The 24,504-nt window shown below is 39.0% G+C and overlaps 1 protein-coding gene across 1 annotated transcript; it reads left to right on the top strand.

Annotated features, from left to right (window-relative positions):
* Positions 1–10,736: 10,736 nt before the first annotated feature.
* Positions 10,737–22,607, top strand: STEAP2 (STEAP2 metalloreductase). Its single transcript, XM_013941469.2, has 4 exons — positions 10,737–11,383; positions 12,860–13,387; positions 14,989–15,153; positions 22,323–22,607. The coding sequence occupies exons 1-4, from the start codon at positions 10,892–10,894 to the stop codon at positions 22,605–22,607; spliced, it is 1,470 nt and encodes a 489-aa protein (XP_013796923.2). The 5' UTR covers positions 10,737–10,891.
* The last annotated feature ends 1,897 nt before the right edge of the window (positions 22,608–24,504 follow it).

Here is a 24,504-nt window from a genome sequence, read left to right as displayed (position 1 = left end):
TGTGGTTTAATTTTCTTGTTCAGGGAATATTTCCCACAGCTGGCCTGTCAGGGTCCCATTCAATTAAATAAAATGTTCAAAATAAACTAACCGAAGACCTAACCTAGGACAAGACGTAATAATAAAGTTACAGATATTTTACATGTTAAATTAGATATTTCTACATTTTCCTATCCACGATGCTAAATGGATCATACTACATACAGTGTGGTCTTCCTAATTCGTTTTCACTTTGCTCCCATGTAAGGCCTGCAGCTTTGTGAAGGAAATCTGAACTCAAAGAACTAACATCCCAGACTGTTAGCAACACAAACATGCTGGTCTTAGGCTGTCAAATGGTGGTCAAGCTGCAATCTAGCCTATGCTCTCCCCAGCTGCTTTAGTATTCAGGTAAGTATTAATGTCTCTTTTAAGACTTTTTCAGTTTTACAAAAGCTAGGCTTCACTAGGAAGGATGCACCTCTATTCTTGGTTAACAAGTCAACTGACAATGTTTTGCTCTGGATCTAATTGTTTGCATTCTAAAAATAATCTGCTTTTTTTTTCTCATGGCTTTGGGTCCAACAATTATTGCAAGCACAAGATCACATTTTTAGTATCTACTGTCTCACTTCATAGATGCCTTTTAAGATGAGCAACCACAAACCAGAAAGATAAACTTTGACATTCTATTACGTATACCACAAAACAAATGTTAGAGCAAAAGTTATAGGGAGAAGTAGAAAGGTCATGCAAGATCGTGTGCTCTGTACAGAGCCAAAGAACAAAGGGCCTGAAACCCCTTAACGGGGCTTCAACAATGGCTATGGGAAAGCATAGTCACAGCAAACTAGGAGAGGTTTCCTTCCTTCAGCTCCTTTCTGGTAGATAAAATTAATTGGCTAGACCAAAAAAGCAGAAACAAACCTCTCTGTTTTTCTGCTTAGTTTGCTGTAGAAAAAAGATTTATGTCTGTATTGCCTCTAAATTTGTTGGTTTGCTGCTGATGAGGTTTTTGTGCATGTCCCCTGTTTGGGATTTGGGATTAATTTGTAGTTCCTCATGGGAAGAAAGGAGAGACTCTGTCTCATTTCACATGAGCTGCTTGGGATCCTCAACTATGGTTTATTAAATATGCTCTATACAGGCTTATTAAAATATTGCGGGAGAGGAAGAGAAGCATCCTATTTTGCTTTTCTTCTGTCCTTCCTTTCTTTTTCTTCTCCTTTTTTCTTTTCCCTTTTTCTTCTTTCTTTTTCTTCCTTTTTACTTTCTTTCCTTTTTTCCTTTTTCTCTTTCTTTCCTTCTCTACTTCTTTCCTTCTTTTTCCTTCTTTCCTTCTTTTTCTCAAAGAATATCCAAATGTTTTTGTTTATTTATTTCAGTTTGTCTTTTTTTTCCTTGCTTTTGACTACTACAATTCAGATCCTGAAAGGTCTAAAAGAAGCAGTGATACTTGAAGAATTCATGAAAAGGAGATATCACAAATGGATGAAATCCAAACAGTGAAGGAAGGGAAGAGATTTTAGTTGGGCATTTATCACTCATTTTTGCTCTTCAGTCACATTTTTTTAAAAAATGTTAATGGCCACATTTTTAAGAAAGAATGTCTTTATTAAAATCCAACCTCTTTTCAGGTAAACAATAATATCAGATTAATTCAAAAAATCAGAAAGGAACAAAGAACAAAACTGCAGTTTGTTTCTACAAAAAAAAAAAAAAGAAAAAAGAAATTGGTTTCCCGTTTCTAAAACTCTCAGATCCATTTTGTCCCTCTAAAGAAGGAATAAGAGGTATGAGTTTTATTTTAAAAATAATTGCAGGCAGTTATAAGAATCGTTGGCCTGATTGTTCCTGGCTGGAAAATACTGTATGTTTCTGCTAAGATACAAAATTAGCTGTGTTGAGGGTAATATGCCAGAAACTATTGTATTTGGGTTTGTTACCCCGATAGGATGCAAATTTTTGTTTGTTTTCACTCTCTTGCCATGGGAATCCCCTGGGCTTTGCTTTCCCCTTGCCAAGAGGAAGAACCAAAATATTTGTTTCCATCTGCCAATTGGAAGCTCCTTTGTTATGTTCCATCCCTTAAAGGAAGAAATAATAATGCTTGCCTGGACTTTGCTTAAGAAAGAAAAATACCTGCTGAGAGAAAATGATCTCCTTTCTTCAACAAATTGTTTAAGACAGCCCTTTAACAGCACACCAGAGAATTATATTATCTATAGATGTTTGTATATAATTTGAGAGAACTCTAACTATCCATTTTCATAATCTCAATAAAAAGACATGGTCCAGTTTTGCAGTGAGTTTTATATATATAAATGGTGTGTATATACCCTTGCTTTTATGTTAAACTCAATGCAAAATGAGGACCTCTATGCTTCTCTTGTTTGAATGGATCAGTTACAAAGCAACAGAAAGGAGACTGCAGTTGTTTTTGTAACAATTTTAAACATGGACATTGAAACTATAAAACCTTAAAAACATATAAGGAAAACATACAATCATGTGAAGTCCTTGAAACTGCCTTGATTTTAATTTTTAAGTGTGCTAGAGCAAGTTAGTGGTGTCTGTTTAGTAGGTTGGTACTTGACCACGATGGAAAAGTTTCTTCATTTACCCTGTCCACAAAAGCTAAAGCTAGGTAGGTTTACATATAGACAGTGAAAACGTCACTAAAAAAAGGCTGAAACCAAGGTTAGGGGATCAGCTATCCAAAAGAGAAAAGTATAGTATATAACTATAGCATAGAGCCCAAGGACTCTGAGGCCCACTCTTGGTTTTCCTTGTCTGTGTATGATTCTGTAAAACAGCATTACTAGTTACCAGAAGAAGAAAGTGGAGATACTTCTCAGGATGAAGAAACAAAACAATATAATTCGCAGTTTTATCAGTAAGGCTGGCTTTGTGTTTTGAATATACTTTGTTCATTCTAGGAACATGTAGAAACAATTAGAGTAGAAGAAATTAATAGTGTAGCTGAGAAATGACCACTGGCTAACATCAGTGGGAACACAGATGGGTTAGACGAGAAGGATCGGGGTCTGAGCTGGTGTACTGTATATAGCACAGGCTGGAAGAAAGACCTTGTGAAGCTTACAGATGGAGAACCTAACTAGTGAGCAATCACAAGCCAAACAGCTGCACAAGACACAGATAACAGAATTCAGGGAGCCTCAATACTATCTGTTTAAGGAAAAAGAAACTTCTCCTTGTTACAAAATTAATATGTCTAATGGATCATCTCCTAGAGGTCTGACTATTCTGTTCAAGACTCTATCCAGAATAATACAGAAAAAATAATGCAGAAAACAATCACAAACTTTCAGATTTACAACCTTCTTACTGTTATAATTCAAATAAATTAAACATTATAGGAATGTGAATATTCTCATTATATAAGTGCATGATGCACCATCATTTTGTGGGGTATGAATTAGTCTCAGGACTAATTATGCCTATTTTAATGTAAATACTTTTATAGTTACAAAAGTCACATGAAGTAGCATGTAAAGAGAAGCAGCCACAAATAACACAGAAAACAATATTCTGCTTTTTTCTTTTGATATATTTGTACATTGGACTAAAATTTTTAAACTCAGATTACCAAGACAACTTTTGCATCAGTGACAAAGAAAAGGGGAGTATCTGTTGGTTAGAACAGGAAACCGAAGGCCTGAAATGCTGGTCCGTGCCCTGAAAAGGGCCAATTCATTTACGGGTAGTCCTGCAGTGGACTCGCCACTCCACTGACTTCCACTGAGTGGGGATCCAGCCCTCACGGTCCGGGAGTTGAAAATGCAGTTTGGAGAACCAGGCAATATGTTTTCTGCGCTCTGTTTACCAAGTATAAAACAATTTAAAAAATGTGTTAATTATTTAATATTTGCAAAAAAAACCCCAACCTTTTCTGAACTTCAATGATGAAAAGGTTTGTCGTCTCTCTTTCCAAATTCCACAGCATGTTTGTTAGTAATTATTTATGGAAACAAACGTTTGAATTGACTAGATGGTTGTATAACCTTGTGGAGCACTGTTAAACCAGAAAACAAATCCTGTGTGTGCAGCGTGTGCCAGGTGTAATTCAAACGTGGGGAGCCACGTCCCCGGCCTACCCCCGCCTGGGCGAAACCGAAGGGGCGACCGCCGCAGAGGGGAGCGCGCCCCGCAGCCTCCCTCGCCCACACGCTCCCGCCATCGTGCCCCGGGCCCACGGCGCCTGCTGGGAGAAAACAGCCGAAAAGCAACTGGAAGAGGGTTCACGTTTACAAACAGATGTGGGTCAGAGGAGCCTGGTCGGGGACAGCACGTCAGGGCAGAGCCCGGGAGGGGGTTGTTTTGCCGTGGAGGCTGGGAGCGCGCCTGGAGACGGATGAGGCCCCCCGGGCCCCGCTGTTCGGGAGTCCCGGGGGTGGGTGGCCGGGGGGGTGTGATGGCGGCGCGGCCGACCCCCGCCGCCTCGCCCGCCCGGCGGCGGCGGCGGCGGCGACGCGGGCGCAGGGCTGGGCCGCAGCGCCACGAGAGGCGCCGCCTTCCTGCCCGCCCCTGCGGGGCCGGAGCCCGAGGAGACGAGGCGGCGGCGCGGTGCTGCAGGCGGGCGAGGGGAGGTGAGCGCGGCGCGGGCAGGGGCCCGGCCCGGCCCGGCCCGGCGGGCGGCTCTCAGGCCGCCGCGTCCGGCGTCCGTGCTCGGCAGGCCCGGGGCGGCGGCGCGGCGCCGGCAGCCGTGGGGAGCGCCAGGGAGAGCGGTGCCGGGGGTCCTCGGCCCGGCCGGGCCTGGCGGCGGCTGCCCGGCCGGGTCCCGGGCGGAGGAGCGGGCAGGTCGGCGCCGCTGCCCGCGGGGCCGCTGCAGCGGAGATGCCGGCGGAGCCGCGCCGCGCCGCGCCGCGTTGCGTTCATTAGGCACCTGCGCGCCCCGCGCTGCCCCGCCGCGAGCCCCGCGGGCGGGAGGCCGGGGCCGGGGGCGAGCGGCGCCGGGCGGCGGGGCCGGGGCCGGGCAGCGCGGCAGCGCGGCAGCGCCTGCCCCGGCAGTGGCTTCGGCCCAGGCGTTCGCGTGCGGCCCCCGGTACCGGCACGGAGCCTTTAAACGAAGGGATCAGAAATTTAAACACCACAAGCGATGTTTAAATTAATTACATTAGCAACATGTTCAGGGAGCGCCAGGCTTTCTGTTTCTTAGTTCTTCTCCTTCAGTAATTATTCTTCTAAGGGCAAGTTTTACCCGTTGTGTCTCCTCCTGGGTGACGTAGTTGGATAGTGTTTTCTTTGCTTGTCTAAGGGCACTGTCAAAAGCCTTGCAAATGTCAAATTTGTATCACTCCTACTATTTCCTCTATCCATTAAGCCAGTTATGTCGCCAAAGAAGACTGGTTTTGTTGCAGCCTGTTCCTGAACAACTCGTATTAGCTACTTATCATCTGCTTGCAATGTGAGTAGTTACAAACCGATTGCCTAATAATTTGTTGTAGAGTCTTTCCCAAGACTGAAGTTAGGCTAACAAGTCTCTGCTTCCCCCAGCCCTCCACCTTCCCCCTTTCGGAGATACATGCTCGTCCGCCTCTCCTGTCCTCTCCAAGTTCTCAGACATCACTTCAGTCCCTTCGGTAAGCATCAAGGGTAGATTTCGTAAGTGCCTGCTGACTTAAAAATCTTTATCTTATCTTTAGCTTTAGCTTTTACTCTTTAACTTATATTCTTCTGCTCTGACCTGACTTTTTGTCTCCCTGTAAAATGAATTTCATTAAATATCTAGTCACAATTAACCTTTCTGCTAAAGGTTGAAGTAAAGAAGGCATTTAATACTTTCAGCCAATTTTTGCATCACTTGTTCCTTTTTCCTCTTAAGTAATGAACCTTGTCTTCTCCTTTCCTCCTTTAGGGTATTGATGGAACCTTTGCTTGTTATCCTTTATGACCTTTACTAGTTGTAACTCCTTTTTGTGCCTTCACTGTTCTAATTTTTATCCCTACATGGTAGCAGTGTTTCTTTTACTCATCCTTAACTGTCTGCCCTTTTTTACTTTTTGTGTGATTCTTTTTTTTTTCCAGATCATTAAAGCACTCCTGATGCAGTTATAGCAGTCTTACACACTGTCTCTCCCCTGAATTGCCACTGTGCATTTAATATAGCCCCTCTCAGTAACTGCCAGCTTTCCCAGACTCTTCCATCTCTTAGCCCAAGAATCATGCCTACCTTTCCGTGTTGTTTTTTTTGAAGTCCATTAGTTTTATTCTGTTCCTTACACTCTACCTTCCTTAGAGCAGGCAGTGAGGAACTTTGGCTAGTGGGCCAAATTCAGCTCACCACAGCAATCCATCATGTTCTACTCCTTGATGCCCCCTTTCCTAAGGATCTTTCACACGAAAACTGGAAGTGTGCTGCAGTATAGTTTATTGGTACTGGCAGTCCATTTCTTCATGGAGCTCCCTGTTCTATCCCAAAGTTTTGCAGCACCTTCACATCACATGGTGTGAACTGAAATGGGCCTCTGTAATCACACAGCGGATGTGTACACATTCTGTTGTATCCACTTGATGTTTATTTCTTATCTGATCAAAATACAGCCATTTTCATTGCGTTCCTGGATGCACACAAATCATGGTACAGGAAATGCTGGTATCTTGCTTGTGTGTAGGATGTCCTTCTGGTCATGTGGTAAGAAAAAAGTTTATGATGTTTTTTCAGTTGCATGCATAAAAGTCTATATTGTCTGCCTCCACCAAAAAGAATCTTTTCTTTGGGTACTGATTTTGTGGTTACTTTCACATATTATTTTCCATCTTTAGAGTCTTAATCCAATTTCAGTGAGTTCCGTCTTTCTAGTCAGAACTGAAATGTAAAGTAGCCTTCTCCAATACCTGAAACACCAAGTTACTCTCAACCGTGGGAGACTGTTTACCATACATACTGTATTTCTAGCTGATGGCTGGGTAAAGTCCTCTACTAACCATTAGTTATCATTATATCAGGATCAGCTCTTGGTAGGTTGTTCAGGAAGGGCTTCATCCAGCTCCTCCTTTTCATGTCATCTACTGTTAATACCTCCCAAACCACGATCTGATGCTTTCTCTTTGCTCCTTCTCATCAATTTGCTTTTCCTCATTGCTTCCTTAATTTCAGAAGTCATATAGACATTCTTGTTATATGGTGCAGAGCCACTTCCTTTTCTCCCTTTCTGCCCCTCTGGAGCTCCATATTTCTATACCAGCATATTTATCCTATGGTTTGTTTCACCAGGTCACCATACTGATTAGGTCATAACTAGTTTCATATGAAGACTTCCTTTCTGTTGCTTTTGGTTTTGTTTTGTTTTTATGTCTAGCTGAGATATTCAGAAGGTTGCCTGGCTGTTTTTCTCTTTGCCATTGGTATAGCTTTCCTGCAGTTTTGTGTCCTCTCCTCTCCAAAGCTACAGCAGTATTTCTCTTAATTATCTGTGAGCCTTAGCCACTGCTCCTCTTCAAAGCCTCCCTTTCTCCATTAGTGAATTTGAGTCCTAAAACTCTCTTCCCTTTCACTATTACATGAAAACTATCTCTTCCTGCCGTTAGCTTTTCATAGAATACTATCCCATGTGTTTGCCTCCAGGGTTTGTCTTCTCTGCCTGGTCTTTTCCCTCAACAGCAAATACTGTTTAGCATATTTGTGACCCATGTCCCTGAACCTTTACCCTTGCATTTATAGTAAATCCTGATACGTCCAGGGTCAGATCTAGCAGCATCATTAGTGATCCCAGGAAAAGGCCTTGGCAAACTTTCCTTGTCATCTTTGCCATAGGATCCATATGGGCAGCCCATTTCCCAGGCTGACAGGTGAGTATGTCAGATGGATGGTTTTGTGTGCCTTCTTTCCTGGCCAATATGGTCTGTTTTCCTCTCAGAACTGTATAAGAGTACTTGAACTTACAAGGAAGCAGACGTGACTGGGGAAAAAGCCTTCCAAACCATCCAAGCCATTCAGCCCACAGACCTGCTTTCTGAGTATTTCTGTCAGCAATTAGCTCCTAGCATCTCACTTTGCTATGAACAGGCAAGCTGCCTTCCCAGCCCGTCCAGACCAGGACCTCAGCAGAGTTCCTCTACAGCAAGGATGCTGTCCAGGCAGGGTCCTCCACACATGTGCAGAAGGGAAGAGCTAGAAGCAGTGCTGGCTACTTGGTATTTTCCACATATTAAAAAAAATTTTTTTTTATAACCAACACTTTCCCATTCTTCTGTTAGTTTCTCCCTTACAGTCAGATCTTTGTTAATATCAACAAAACAGCAGAAATATTAGTTGACAGTGTCCACTCAGTTATCAGACATCTTGCAGAACAGGAATTTAGGATTTGCCGTGCAAGATGGTATCGTGAGACCATTAAATATGGCAGCCAGCCACTCTCCCGATAAAGTTCACTGACATGACCAAAAACGAGATATTAAAGAAACCAAAAGTCATGCAACCAAAACAAGTGTCCCAATACTTCGTTTCTGTGCTCAGTGTTTAGGGAGATTACTTCTTTGTTGATCCCTATGGATGAGAAACTAATCAATAAAAACAACTAAGTGATGCGTAAGATAAGCAATCATTCTTTTGGAGTAATGAGAAAGGCTGTTTAAAAAAAAAAAAACAAAGATCCATCTAACTGCTTGCTTGATTATGTCTATAAACCCTTGCTGAGTAGAAACAATTTGAATATTGGCTAGGAAAGTTAAAAAGTAGATATGCTCTTCCAGACTTCCAAAATCAGCTACAGTGGCACCCAAGAAAAGAATTTAAGGAACATAGTCTAGGAAGTGTTCAGTGTATATGTCACAATACTGTTTTAGTGTGGCCTTCTTGATGCTTTGTGCTTGGGAGCATTGCCTTAAAGATACCTGTCAACCTCTTTTGGTTTTCCTGCTTGTTTCGATCGGTAATTGTCAAAGCATCTTATAGGGCAGTCTCTGAAGCTTCTAATCCTGATATCACCTCTGTTGCAGACCTTCATTTGTCACATACACATTTCATATCTTAATAATAGGATACCACAGAAATAACCTGCATAAGCTGGTAGTGTAATCCAGCTACCATGAACTCACTGTCCGTATGACAGTCACAAACCAGTTATATCTATCCTCTAATATTTTCTGCAGTTACCTTTTCCAGACGTGTTTATTCACATTATTCTATTGACCAATAGCTTCAGGAGCACAAGGTTATCTTCTGGTCCTATATTCTGGCATAGCTGAAGTTGGGGAATGGGAGAAGATGGAAAAATTATCATTCAGAGAAGCTATAAGTGTGTACTTATTCACAATTCCACTTTCATTATTACATTAAGAAGTGGAAGGAAAGGAAAGTAGAGAAATTATTAAGAATTCTAGTCAACAAATCAGAGTGCCATGCTTGATATTACAAGAAAGCTTTTCCTACTTTTTCCCTCTGCCTCATGAACGTAACTTCACTTTGTTAGCTCCTGTACCTGAACGTGAATACACAAGCAATGCATCTTATTTAGCTTATTCTAAGCAACTTACATATTTTCTAATGCAACTTATAAGTTGCTTAGAAAATATATTATATAATATATATTTTATGCTGTCATACAAAGATCTAAGAATTAAAGAAATGTTTGTATGTACTGTGAAACACAAATTAGTACTGCTTCTCTGCCTAAGCACAGTTTAATATACTACCCTTTCATATATGTGGTGTGGAATTCTTTATGCAACTTATCTGGGAAGAGAGCTGGGTAGATTCTGCTCTTACTTAGAAAAACACTTGGGAAGTTTGTTTAATTAGAAGTGTTTCCAACATTTATGGTTTATATTTACAGTGTAAGCTTTGTGAGGTAAGCACCAGAATGCAGTTACGTTCATACAATGCCTGGCTTTTTCTGCAATATCCTTTTTTTTGCAACAATATGCTTTTTCTGCAACAGGAGCTCAGAGGGACTACATTAATACACCTATTTAACAATATATGTCCTGTTAATGGAAAAGAAAATGGGAACAGAATTATTGGGATTTCCAGATTCCACCCTTTTGTCTTTCACATAAGGTTTGTCATGTTCGCTGCAGAAAGTTCAGATAGTGTAGTCCTGAAAACAGCTGTGAGATTCATCATGGCAAATCAACAGACACAACCAAAATAATCACATATGATACGTGTGCAATGTGTGCAAGATTTTTAAATATAGCTCTCATCACAATCCTCTTCTAAAACTGTAAAAGAATCATCATCTCAATTTTATAGACAGGATAACTGAGGTACAGTACAGCTAAGATCAAGATTTTTCACACCTAAATTCATCTAAATCAGATATTTATCGCTGACAGAGTTTGGTGCCTGCATATAATAAATGTATCATTCAGAAAGGACGTCAAAAGAGCTACCTCTTATTTAACAGATCATACTGTATGTGAAGACAAAATCTAGCTTCTTGCCCTCCAGTGCTCCCCTTCTCTTCCTCTTTGTTTATTAATCACTGACTTCCTTGCTGTCTCCCCACAGACTCTTCAGAGACACTAAATCCTTCTGCAGTATACTTTTTTTTTTTCCATCAGGAACAGCATGCATGTATCTCTATGCCTCATTGATTTGCTGATTTTAGTTCAAGTGTCTTTGAAAAATATATTGACTGCCCTAGATATGCATATTACTTTATTTTTTCACTCCATCCTTATTTACTTATGTAACTGTATCACTGAAGTGCATGAGGTATTTTGTGGTTTTGTTTGTATTAGTGACAGATTGCAGGACAAAATTGATTAGTGCATAGTTTATAAAGGTGAAAATAGAACACCATAGGAATTAGGACCACTGATTTTGCTCCCAGAGGTGTTTATGATTTCTGATGTCTTGTAAAAGGTATTGTGCTGCATTTTTCCTCCTGTTGCTTTCTCTTTTTTTTTCCAGAAGAAATCATTGTAGGTTTGGTGCGTTGGAAGTATGGAATCAATCTCTATGATGGGAAGTCCTAAGAACCACAATGAAACTTTTTTACCAAATGTTGCCAATGGCATCAAGGACGCTAGCAAGATCACAATAGGTATCATTGGAAGTGGAGACTTTGCCAAGTCATTGACCATTAGGCTCATCAGATGTGGGTACCACGTGATTGTGGGAAGCAGAAATCCTAAACTTGCTGCCGAGTTCTTTCCCCATGTGGCTGATGTCACTCATCATGAAGATGCAGTAGCAAAAACAAACATCATTTTTGTAGCCATACACAGAGAACATTATGCCTCTTTGTGGGACCTCAAGCATTTACTTGTTGGTAAAATTCTGGTTGATGTCAGCAACAATACAAGAGTAGACCAGTATCCAGACTCCAATGCAGAGTACCTGGCATCACTTTTCCCAGATTCCCTGATTGTCAAAGGATTCAATGTCGTTTCAGCTTGGTCGTTGCAGTTAGGACCAAAGGATGCCAGCAGACAGGTAAATATTGTATTTGTATTCATTTGATTTCTTTATAAGATGAAAATGACGGGGACTGACTGGTGTAAGCAGCCAGAACTTGTGGGATTCACCTTGCCTGACTTGATCTATCAAAAATGTTGGGTCTTTAGTCTAAGTTTTAGTAGTCAGTAAAAATTTCAGAGTCCAGTTCACCTATAGTAAGACATGTAGAGTAAGTGGCCTAAATTGTCCTCTGTGATGCCTGTCTTTAAAGACTGTAGAGGAAATGTAGAAGCACTAGCTTAGACTAGACATCTGACCTTCAGATGACTATAGTTAGAGGAGATGAGTAGGGTTTTAATGTCTTCTGTAGGAAACATTAATTTTTATTCCTAAGCTCTAAACAAGGATGGAGGCAGTCTTTCCAATATATTTTAGTTTAGGAGTTGATTGGCATGGTTGAAACTGTTGAAAGAGATGCACAGAAATCTGAGATCCTAATGCCAGGTCTTGGGAGGTAAGCATTTTTTAGAAATGCTTGCATTCAATGCAAGTAACAGCAAAGAGAACGAAAGACACTATTTAGGTTTTATAGTGCCCCAAGGTAATAAATATGAAGAAACAGAAGGAAGTGCATATGTTTCTAAGTGATAATTCATCCGATCCAGGACTGCTCGAGAACGTCATGTTCAAATGCCTTTCCAGTATATCCTCAAAATCCACCCTGCATATAGAAAAAGCAGCTTTATGTTTTTCATGCTTTGCTGGAGTGGTACAAAGGATTTAAGCCTATGCAGGAACCCAGTCCTTCACACCTTTAGAATGTGCATGAGAAGATGTAACATGACTCCTGGAGACTAAATTGAGTTTTCTGGCACATCAGGCAGATTTTAAATGAAACGTGTTTGATATGGAATTAGCATAATTATAAAAATAACCCGACTGCACTATTTTTAACCCCTTTCAGCATAGCACTGCACTATAAGTAACTGACTTCCGTGAAAGCTGATCATGTATGCTGTAATGAAGATGATCAGAAACCAGTGAAGGGCAAACTACCCCAATACAGATTTTAAAGGGAGTTGAAAGTATTTTGTAGCAGCACATTTTTTTCACTATGTAATAAACTAATCTTTAGAAGAAGTTCTTATTTGTCTGATGGTTTTGTTTCATTATTGTCTCTTCTGTTAAACAGATTCCATTTTTGTGGAAATCTGGATTGTGAAATGAAACTAAGATTATTACACAAAGAGATTACACAGTTCTCTGCTTTGCGTTCTGTTGATGCTATAGCTGTTTTAGGGTCATCAGGCAAGATTCCTATCTTTTTGAGAGACTCCTGTACTTCATGGGTTCGTTTTTTGTTTCCATTTCTCATCTTGGTGATATAATCTGTGATAACAATATATAGTTTCAGCTGTAGTGCTGTGGTTTGGTCCTCTGAAGTTTTTTGGGTTTTTTAATCTTTAAGTCTATTTCTCTGACTACAAACAATTCACTTGACTTCCCCAACAGGTCTATATATGCAGTAACAATGTTCCAGCTCGCCATCAAGTTATTGAGCTTGCCCGGCAGCTCAATTTTATTCCTATTGATTTGGGGGCATTGTCATCTTCAAGGGAGATTGAAAACTTACCTTTGCGACTGTTCACACTGTGGAAGGGACCTGTAGTGATGGCCATTAGCCTAGCAACATTTTTCTTCATCTACTCCTTCGTCAGAGATGTAATCCATCCGCATGTGAGAAATCAGCAGAGTGACTTTTACAAGATCCCCATTGAGATTGTGAACAAGACTTTACCAGTGGTTGCTATCACTCTACTCTCTCTAGTATATTTATCAGGACTTATTGCAGCTGCTTATCAGCTTTACTACGGTACTAAGTATAGGCGATTTCCACCTTGGCTGGAGAGCTGGCTGCAATGTCGAAAGCAGCTCGGACTGCTCAGCTTTTTCTTTGCAACAGTGCATGTGGCATACAGCCTCTGCTTACCTATGAGGAGGTCAGAGCAATACTTGTTCCTCAATATGGCATATCAACAGGTAAGCCGATCTGTACTTGTTTAGTTAACAAAAGCCAAAAATGCATTGGTTGTATTCATGTGACTCATGAACACAATCTTTAGGGTTATCTTATGCATAGCTAGTGCTTAGTAAGAAGGAAGAGGAAAAGAAACATCTGTGCATTGTGCTTGCCTCATGTGGAGCAAGCTGCAGTCAACTTTGTCTGGTAAGAGAAATCAAGGAGGTGCTCTACTTAAATTCCTGATAGAAATATACAGAAATAGAATGCAGGATGGATAGGAAAAGAGCAACATGAGAGGAAATATCTGACTTTCTGAGGTGTTTTCCTCTTATATATTCTTAAGATATGGGGGATATATGTATATCATCAACGTATTATGTCATATAATATCATACTATTGTATTGTATCATAAGTGTGAAGAACAAGTGTGAAAAAGTGGTAAGGGTAGATAATGTGCACGGATACACCTATGTTTAAGAAATAAAAATTCTGTTACTCTGTAACTTTTCGGACCAGTGGTAAAAATATTTTATTCATTAGAAATTCTGTGAATGTCATCTATTACAGGCAACAGACATTGACTCATAGTTCCCAGGAGCAGCTGGTCTTGCATAATGCTGAAACAATCTCCAGCAAAGCTATCCTTCTGTGGAGAAGGGTCTGCTGCTCTTCTCTGTCAGTGAGATAGCTTATTATCATTTTTAAAGTGACAGAAAAGGAGCATTGCCACTCAGCATAAAAAATTTGCAGGAAAGAGAGATGGAACAGGGGGGAAAAAAAGCAAACTAAGGAAGTCAAATCTTAATAATGGAACAAATTCTAAAAGAATGATTAGCATGAAAAATTGAACTTAAAGGCAGAGAGAGCAAAATTATAAAAGACAGGCAGCAAGGAACTGTAGTTGTTCACACTTAGTATTAGCAGAGGACCTACTGATACTTTTATTAAGAAATGATTGTGTTTTTAATAATGTTATAGAAACCTGACTTGCTAATATTTGTAGTGAGCCACTTTCAAGAGTCATAGTCCACCTGAAAATGGAAAAATAATTGAATATCCAAGCATCTTAATTGTTAAGGACCTGAGTTTGTTTCTTCTCTCACAAAGCTCTTCAGGCAGAACAATCTTAGAAATATCTGTTGTCAACAATGAAAGAGACAAAATAACTTGGACTCAGCATAGGGACCTGAAGCAATAACAGGAAATGATGAAAAGTTATTTCTGAATGTAACAAACTAAAAACAAATTGCAGATTTACCCAGTTTATGATGTACAATATAAGTTGCTGAGGTCTGAAAAACACAGCTACTTTTCTACAGTATATAGGAACATGCAGATTTATATATTTTTATAAAATAATTGATATAACTAGTATATAATGTTACATTTTCTTCTACCTACTCATCTAAGTGTCTCTGTTTAACATATTTTTAATCTTACGAGCTAATACCAGCTGTAGGGAAATAGTTATTTTTCTCTAAGACATGAGGAAATCTCTGGAATATTTGACCCCATTTTATATTTGTCCTACAACTGTAAGCTTTTACTCAGACAAATAACTTGTTGATATTTTTAATATTCTGGAGAATAAGGACTTCCTTTCTGCTTCTTCATCAGGTTCATGCTAATGTTGAAAATTCTTGGAATGAGGAAGAAGTGTGGCGAATTGAAATGTATATCTCCTTTGGAATAATGAGTCTTGGATTGCTTTCTTTGCTGGCAGTAACTTCAATCCCTTCAGTAAACAGTGCCTTAAACTGGAGGGAGTTCAGTTTTATTCAGGTGTGTTACTTTTTAAATAAGAGGTTTTTTGTTGCTAATAAGAATTCATTTTAGTAATTATTATGAAAAGCACTTTGCAACATGATGAGAGCATGTTGGTTCCCCTCTCCCCGGTAAGTTAATAAAAACAACATCCTTACTCAGCAGATATATATCCTTGAATGCATATTAAGCATTTCATGAGTGACAGAACAGGAATTATCTGCTTTTTGCTCTTGTTGGTCTTAAAGAAGAACCAACACAGCTAAGACCAAATGAGCATGAATCTATTCCTTTTCCATTGTTAGAATTCCTTGTTAAATTCAAATTAGATGAACTTGGACTAACTCAGCAAAGGCAATGTAGCTTTGCTTATTAAAAGCAGAGGTGGTCTTCTAGCCCTGGCATTCTTCTTACTGCCCTCCTTTTGCAGATAAATATCAACTACAGGCAGACCTAAACAGCATAAATTACTGAGAAATGTAGGAGGTGAAGGCTTTAATAAGTACCTTAATATTTGCTTACAAAAAACATTGCCATTATTTTTAAGTAGAAGTCATTGATATGCAATGTCATTAGGATTTAGTCTTGTGATAAAATCCCTAAGTATATACGTGGGTGTGTTTTGCTTTTGTGGGAGGGATTTTGGGTTCAGTACTCTAGTCTTAATTCAGTCTTATCTGAATAAGGGCTTTAGGACATATCCACTGTAATGAAATTGCCTAGTTTTTAGTCTTGTCACTATTGACTAATTCCTACCTTCACAACACAGGCATTTGCTTCGCTGTTCAGGGCTTGAGCTGGGTTTTGTAATTTACAGCATTTTAAAGGGAGTGATAGAGAACACCAGTTTGGCTACAGCTGCCAGAGGTGTTCTGTCTCTGAAATAATGTTTTACCTTCTCTTAGAGTTTCTGTTAGTGGAAGGCTCCAGTTATACCTACCAAAACATTTTGCTGAAAAATTTTTCAGATCAGTGTTCCCCTGACAGAACTAGTTATTCTCACTCACTGTTTTGAGCCTTCAGAGGGAGTAAATAGACATTTTGTACTGTTACAACGTCCCTGCCAGTCAGATCTCTCTGTGGGGGTGACTATACTACTACTGCTGTAGTACTGTATATAGTACTATGTATATAGTACTATGTATATAGTATAGTGTAGTACTACTGCTAAAATCTTAGTGCAAATGGAAAAAGTACAGATTCACTCATGGGTGAAGTGATACCTTCATCCAGCCATGAATTCCATACACAAACGGTGCATTTATATCTTATTTTTCCTTACTCAAATTTCCAGATATGGGCCTTGCGTGATTTAGTCAAAAATGCCCTTGTAGACAGATTATCATGTAATTGCTTGGATTTTGACTGTGCCGTATTTACTGCAGTTATTTTCACTGTAATTAAAATCAACATAGTTCCAATTGTAAATAATTAGGAACTTTAAGGAATCATCTCTCAATGTTTTGAGGTATTTAATTGGAAACAAATTATTCTCTCTGGAGGTATGTCACAGTTGAAGCTGCATCATGTACTAGAGAGGTATTTTTACAGTTTCCCTCGCTAACGTGAAAGGAGTCTGCATTTCACTGCAAGCCTCATTATCCCCAGTGTGCAAGTAGAACAGATAAAATATCATGATATTAGCTTTTGATATTTTTCTTTACCTACTGAAATGTAATATGATGAAGTGAATTGAACTTAATTGTCTCAGTCTTCTCCTAAGTGAGGGGGACAAGGAGTGGAACAATAATCGGTCATCTTAGTATTGCTTTTTTAGCCAGGGAAAACAGTCAGTCTTCAGTCAGACTGAAGTCTGAATCTGAGAGGATTTGCCAAAATAAGTTCTGAGATGACAAGTCAGTATAATCACAGCAGACTCAGCCAGTTTCTCACCTCAACACTCCCCACTATGAGAACAACGTAATATTGCTTGCTTGTTTTAGTAAATACAGTTTGAGAAGAATAAGGATCTGGCCTACTCTAAAGAGTTTTACCACTAAAACATACTCAGTCTTGAGTCCTACTGGCAAAGTCTGAGTTTAGGCTGAACAAAACAGTTGTGAACATAAACAGTATAGACTACTTTCAAGACTTGTTCCAGTAGTACAAGACCTAAGTGAAGCCCCCCCCACTATCTACTCTGGTTTGAACAGACCTCTAACAAGAATCCCGCAGTGTAGGACCTGTATCCTGTAGAGGAACCCTAGTTGTGAATGTTGTTATCTAGAAATCACCATTGACTTTGACATTCCCAATCATTTTGGAGATGCCTCCATCTTAATTAGCCTGGGTTTTGGCAACACAGATGGCTCCAAAAATTCCAGCCACCTTGATCAAAGGAAAAAGACTTTGAGAGGAGAAGCAGTGCAGGCCCAACTCATTCTAGGGGAGTATGAATATGAAGAAACGGAGATGTAAGAAGGTTGAACAGTGAGGCAAAAGGAAGGAATCAGCAGAGAACTTGGAGTTGCTGCAGTACAGAGCTGACTGCTACACCAAACAAATATCTGATTGTTTCCTCATGAATCATAGAGAAATGCTCATAACATCCAGTGGGAGGAGTCACAGAACCAGACAGGGATGAAGAGTTTGCTCAGTAGGAGATCCTGGAGGGTGGAAACATCGCACAAAGCTCTGCAGGCATCTTAACATGACCCAGAGCCGGAGCTCACTGAGGAAAGAAGCAGGGAAGAAGCTAAGGCTGGTAAATCAATTCATTGGTTTTATTAAACTCCACTTCAGTGCTCTTCTTTTTCTCTTAGAAATAGAGTTGGATGAGGAATGAAGACAGACATGGGCAAGGAATAAAAGAGAATTCATATTTTGTCAGAGCAGGCAGAATTTCTACTACAATAAACCAACTCATCACAAACAGAAAAAGACATTTATTGAAAACAGTCCCTTAGTGTTCACATAAAATACATGGAAAATGGAAAATGTTTGTAAGCAGTCCTGCACCTGGTCTTTCAGTCTTTGACTGCTATTAGTTAAACTGTAAATATATAATGTAAACATAAAAACTACTGCTTTAGTTTTCCAGTCTAAGAGTTCAAATCCAAACCACACCATTCAGTGACAGTGGCCAAAGCAGACTGGCTTTGAAAGCTTAGCTTTACGTTTATTAGCAAAAATCGGCAGGGGTGACACTGCCATTAGCATAGTAGGAAACTGATCTTTTTGTAGATATTCCTTTTGTCTGTTAGCACAATCGTAATGTCTTTGGAGCCAGTATTATTAAAGCCTTGCCCTCACACATCTAGGAGGGGCTGCCCTGCCTTGTTTCTCATACTAGGGCAGAATACTTTTCCCCCACAGTAAAGAAGCTGATAGCATGAGGCCTGGGTATTTGGCAAATTTGAGTAAGATTCCAGCCAGAATTGCTACAGCCTGTTTGTACGTTTAGCAATATCCTGTTACTGGAAGAATCTGGAGCTTACGTTGCATAAACGTAGGCTTTGGAAAATGCCTTTTGTGTATATACGTGCTTTGGAACTACTCAGCCATTGTGAAGGTAAGAATTCCTGATGCAGATTTGTCCCACTTTGTCTATCTATCTATATATATGCATCTTCTGGTAACATTTTAAGAAGTTTTCTCCCTTACCCACTACAGCCACTTTTTTTTTTCTTTTCCTCCTCCTCCTTCAAACAATGCCAGTTTGTCCAGTTTCTCAGTGGCCTTGGCTGGGAATCTCCCGCACTGGCTGGAAAAACTGACTTTGATCAGGAAGGAAAAGAAACAAAACATGGAAGACTGAGAGAAGATCCAAGAGTTGGGAGGTCCATAGGAAATGCGCTAACCTATTACTCAGTTTCCAGGCAACACAGTATTATGGAAGATTAGGAAACAAAGCAACCAAAGATGTTCTTCCCCTCTTCCCAGCAGCCATTTTAGAGCCTAGGCAGAGGGTTCCTAAGACTTGCAGCTGATATTGCTACGCTCACTCACCAATGTGAATTTACCAGTCAAGGAAAAGTATTCCTTCTTGCTGCTTTTAAAAGCCCTCTGCTCTTAAAGACATGAGCATTCTGTGCCCCTCTTGTCTCCTCCCAGTAACATCAGTGTAAAGGATCTTCCAGCTTTCATAGCCATATCCATTCCTTTCTGTTGAGTTCTTAAGAAGCAAGGAAAGGATGATAGAATTGAAATATGTATATCCCACCTAAAGCGCCACTACAGTTTAGGAAATCCATTGTTTTCAGTCTCTGTATTTCTTCCTCCACATTGGCCAGGCATAAACTTGTACAGGAGAAAGTAACCTTGCATATCAGAATGATAGCTGCTCTCACCTTCACTGTGCCAGTATTAAACTGACATCTTTCTAGCAATTAATAGTTTCCACAGCACAGACTTCTTTTATCTCTCAATAATCAAAATATCTTTCATGTTAGCATGTGTAGGGATGGACAACTTTGGAATGTGGCTTCCTGCACCTACTGCTGGCCAAAATTTGTAGTACAATCCAGTGCTACCAAATGGTTTTATTTTTACTGTTCAGCTGCCCAAAAATGCCTTTTCCTGTACTAGCTGATGACTTTCTATCCAAACTCAGTTAGTTCTTCAAGTTCCTCATTTCACTGCTGCACAGCTATTGCCATAGTCTTTGAACATCTGCAGACACAGAAAAATCAAGTGCCAAGTCTTTATAACAAACACAAAAGTCTGTCAATCAGCTAAGCCTCCACACTGCTGCCAGTGACATGGTAGTGACTAAAAATCAAAACAAGGCACTGTTGAGTCTTTCTTAAAAACATCAGTGAGCAATAGAAGATTCTACAACCGAACAGAGAGAAATGAATCCAGCCTCAAGGTTCAGTAGATCCGTAAGAGCAGTTTAGATATGCTGTGCACTGTAAATGCCCCACAAGGCAGAGCACTAATGTGCGATGTGGACGACACGCTATCAGTCTGCAGTGCCCTACCGTTGTACTGACACAGCCTCTTTTAGTGAGTTTTTGCTTAACTAGCAAAGGCAGCCAATTTTGCATGTACTTCTGGAAAAGTCATTGTCAGAAGCTGTAAGCTGGGATAAATGCTCGTAATGGAACTTTCTGGTGCAGATCTGGCCTAACTAAACAAACTGGAGTGCAAAATGCAAAGTTGCTTGGAGAATATCCTCTTTCTGGCTAAGCAGTGTTTTTACACAGACATAAGCACAGAAATAAGGTGACAGAGGCAATTTAGAGCCTGTTAGAAGAAAATACGGTCAGCATCTCCTCTAGGAGTGTCTGTTGTGAGATTTTAAGATATGAGTGGTTGAAATGGGGCGGTACATACTAGCACATGATGTACCAGCACTTCAAAGAAGCATACAGCAACTTGCCACAGTTAAAAAGTGGAACTGAATAGACGTGCGTCACTTTTTTTTTCTTGTACCATACTGTTATTTCTAATTGTTCATATAAAGTTCTGAAGTTCCATTTTGACCATTAGATACAAAGACATACACAGATATCATATCAAAATTTTAGTTTTCAGGCAAAGCTTAAAAAGTGTAAATAAAGTTCTAGAAAAGGCTGGGAAGAGTCTGTGTAGCATTTCCCTCCTGTTTCTTTTTCCAAGGATTGTTAAAGTTCACATCTGTAAGTCTGATAAAGAAATGAGTGATATGATTCACTCATGCCCTTTTCCCTGGTGGCAATGATAATAACAGCAATAACTTCAGGACAGTCATACCTGCAAAAATCTGAAATAACATATTGGAACATTAAGTTTGATAGTATCATTTGCCTTCCGAATTTCTTACCAGAATTTACATTCAAATATTGCATATCCTGTTTATATCCACAAATAATTTTCTTAGATTGTTCAGTTTCTTGCGGAATATTTTTGGAAGCAAATTGTTTTTAACTAAATGCTGCAGCATATCCAAAACATATCAACATGACTTGGAAACCAGTGGCAAAAATAATGCATAAATATTGGCAAATTAAAAAAACTGGTACCAATGTGCAGAAATTAATAAAAGTATTTTCCCTTTTTGTACCATGACATACATATATGTAAATCCTTGCAAATGGTTTTAGCTCAAACATTCTCCAGTCCCTGGAAACTGGCTAATCTGGAAGCAGAAAGAATTAATTCTTGCACTAATTATTATAGCTCCTTAGGCTGTATTTTTCTTAATGAAGACAGAAAGAGGGTATGCCTTTGCCTCTCTATTTTTACAGAAATTAAAGCAAATCTTGGCAGCCAGTTACCTTTCATAATTTTCATCCCCTGTGTTTTGATGGTTTTCTACAAATGTTTCCTAAACCAAGTTAGACATTACTTCAGTTTTGATGGAAAAGCGTTTGTCTTCATTTGATCAATGGCAGAATTCAAATTCATGTACATAAATTTACGTCTGTAAAGCAATATTATTACAGGGCACTTAGAAGGGCAGATTCACAGGAGAGGCGAATGCCTCCTGTTAGCACTACCTGCTCTCACATGCTCTAGATTGTGTGAAAAGAGGTCATCTGCAAAGTGCCTTGGGAACCTTCTACTTGAAGTTTCATCCAGCCCTACCTGTATATGATAAACTTCATCATTGCCTTGTGCCGCTGTGCCCAAATCTTGGTTCTGGGCAAAACAGCTCCTATAGCCCAGATATTCCCATTAACCGGTAGGCAGCAACTGATGGAGAAAGGTAAGGAAATTTTTATGCTAACTTCAAACAAGTGAATGTAGGCTGCTGTGAGGACAAAGCAAACTACACCTTTCCGAGCAATAAAAATCTGGACTGATAGACCCACATCTCTTCCTGCAGAGTTGCATTGCTCCATAATCAGCACAAATTCTTGCAAAACAATCTACCCCCATGGTTAAAAAACAGGGAACTTAATTTGCACTTACAACTGTTGTTACTGTTGTTCCAGTAACTTGACAGAAGTTGTTGCTTATTTACGATGTGTCCTGTAGTTGACTTCCATTACTTAGAATTTGGACAAACAGTGTCTTTGTTTCAGTTTTGACTAAGGCCTATGGATGCTATCAGAGGTCTATTGTAAATCGGGGTATTGTTCAGTCCTTAATTTTCAGGGCATTTGACCTTAAGACCACATATTGCTAATTTAAAGTAATGTATAGGTAAGAGACTTTAACATGAAGTCTAGTAGAAATATTAAAATAGTGGGTTAGAGTTGTCTGATTAAGCATCAAGTGTTACTATCTCCTTTTTTCCCCCATTTTCCTTTTTCTCAAAGTCTACACTTGGATATGTTGCTCTGCTCATAAGTACTTTCCATGTACTGATTTACGGGTGGAAAAGAGCCTTTGAAGAAGAATACTACAGATTTTATACACCACCAAATTTTGTTCTTGCCCTTGTTCTGCCTTCCATTGTAATTCTAGGTAAGATCGTTTTACTTTTGCCATGTGTAAGCAGGAAACTGAGGAGAATTAGAAGAGGATGGGAGAAAAGCCATATTATGGAAGAAGCAAGTGGTTCTGTTCCACATCTCTCCCCAGAAAGGATAACTGTGATGTGATGATTGACTAGTATTTGTTACCACTGTTGTAGATGGTTGTTGTTTTTTTTTTTTTTTTTTTTGGTCTTAGATAAATTCCTGAAAATTTAAGTTTAATGTATGAGTAAAGTCACTGTGGACTTGCTTGGCATATAGTACAAGCTCTCAATCAAGCTATGAGAAATTTATAACTACCAACCTACTACTTTAGATCATTACAAAAATATTTTTATTTTAAATTATAGAGGGCAGATGATAATGAAGTCAAAAATTTTAATGCTCTTTTGCACAGTTTTATCACAAAAATACTTTATTATAACCATGCTTTCCAGATCTTTCTTTGACTTGGAGCATGTGTGCCAAAGTGCTATTTATTAATACCACATTTTCTAGGAAGTGTTTCTTTTAATAAAACCACACTTTTTGGTTAGTGAGTTCAGAATATGGACTGAAAGAGTTAATAATTCAGGAAATAATCAGGTTTTGAAACAACAAAATAATTTGTAATGATGTATTGCACATGTACAGTATATTTATTTTTGTGTGGTTTTACACCATTCCATGATTTGAATATGTAAGAAAATTTTGATTTTGGTCTAATTATGCATCTTGTAACCAAAATGTATTATGCTAACAGGGGCTTTTTTTCAAAGCATCACATAGATTTTTTTAGACCTTTGACATCTCTTTATTTTCATATGAATCATAAAGGAAAATTCAAAACAGAGTTGTACAAGTTTAGAAAGACTTGCAGGTACAAGCAACTAACTTTTGCTTTTAGAATGATTTGGAAATGACAGGATATATTTTAAAACAAAAACATACTGAGAAGTCTGCAACAATAAAAATCCATTTTCACTGTGAAACTTCCAGTATCTTGATACAACAGTGAAGCATCACAACACTCATGTTCTTTATGTTTCTGCACTGGAGTTTCAGTTATTGTATATGAATTTCCCAGAGTCTGTCTTAAAATCTTAGTATCTTTTTGTGCAAATACTATCTTCTATTTTTATATAAGAGTCTTACAACAAGTATCTGTGGGATATGCCTGAATTTTTGAGAAACAAAATTAATATTCTTATACCTCAGAATTTTAAAAACATTGACTCGTCAAAATGAAAATTTACTTCTAAAACTTGGCATTTGCCTTTCCTGTGGGATTCAAAAGAACATTCAAAATTACTTACTACTACTGATTTATCAGATTTTATTCTTCTCTAACAAAATAGCCAAACTCAACTCACATACCTTCAGGCTACGCCTGCTAAATCAGTGAAACTTTTATTTTAGTGAATAAGAACGTGTATTTGGTCCTGATTTTCTTTACTTGTATGAAATTATATTTTTCTTACATATTTTTGCACTGTTTAGGAACTTTGACTTAATTTAGCTGAATCTTTACTTATTCTTTATTTGTTTGCAAGAATTTGTCATCACATGGTACATGTCAGAAATATAGACTGCTTAAGCATGAGTTTACCCCTGAGCATCACTAGTTCTGTAAATCTCATTACAACTGTTTACAATGAAACCAATAGCTCCACAGAACAAGAACAGAGTCAAAATCTGCCCTCAGTTACACCAGCCTAAATCTAAAGAATTCATGTTAGTTATTCTTAATTTCATTTCAAGCTCAAAGTATCTGTCACAATTTTATTTTCATTGTAGTATACATATTCCCCAAACTTATACATCAGGCCTGTTTATATTTACAGTTTATTGCAGTCAAGGGACATTTGGATTTTTTTCATGTCAAGCACATCCAAATCCAAAGATGAAATGAAATTTTCTAAGTCACACAAAATAAAATATTTGCATGCATCTCTCCAAAATTAAAACATTGGTTTTAAATGTCTTTAAAGATACTTTGTATGTAATGAGAGGTCAGTACATTCTTTTTTTCACTGAAAATAGA

This window comes from Apteryx mantelli, chromosome 2, assembly GCF_036417845.1.
Source record: "Apteryx mantelli isolate bAptMan1 chromosome 2, bAptMan1.hap1, whole genome shotgun sequence".
NCBI classification, from domain to species: domain Eukaryota; kingdom Metazoa; phylum Chordata; class Aves; order Apterygiformes; family Apterygidae; genus Apteryx; species Apteryx mantelli.
This window is presented reverse-complemented; position numbering and strand designations above follow the sequence as displayed.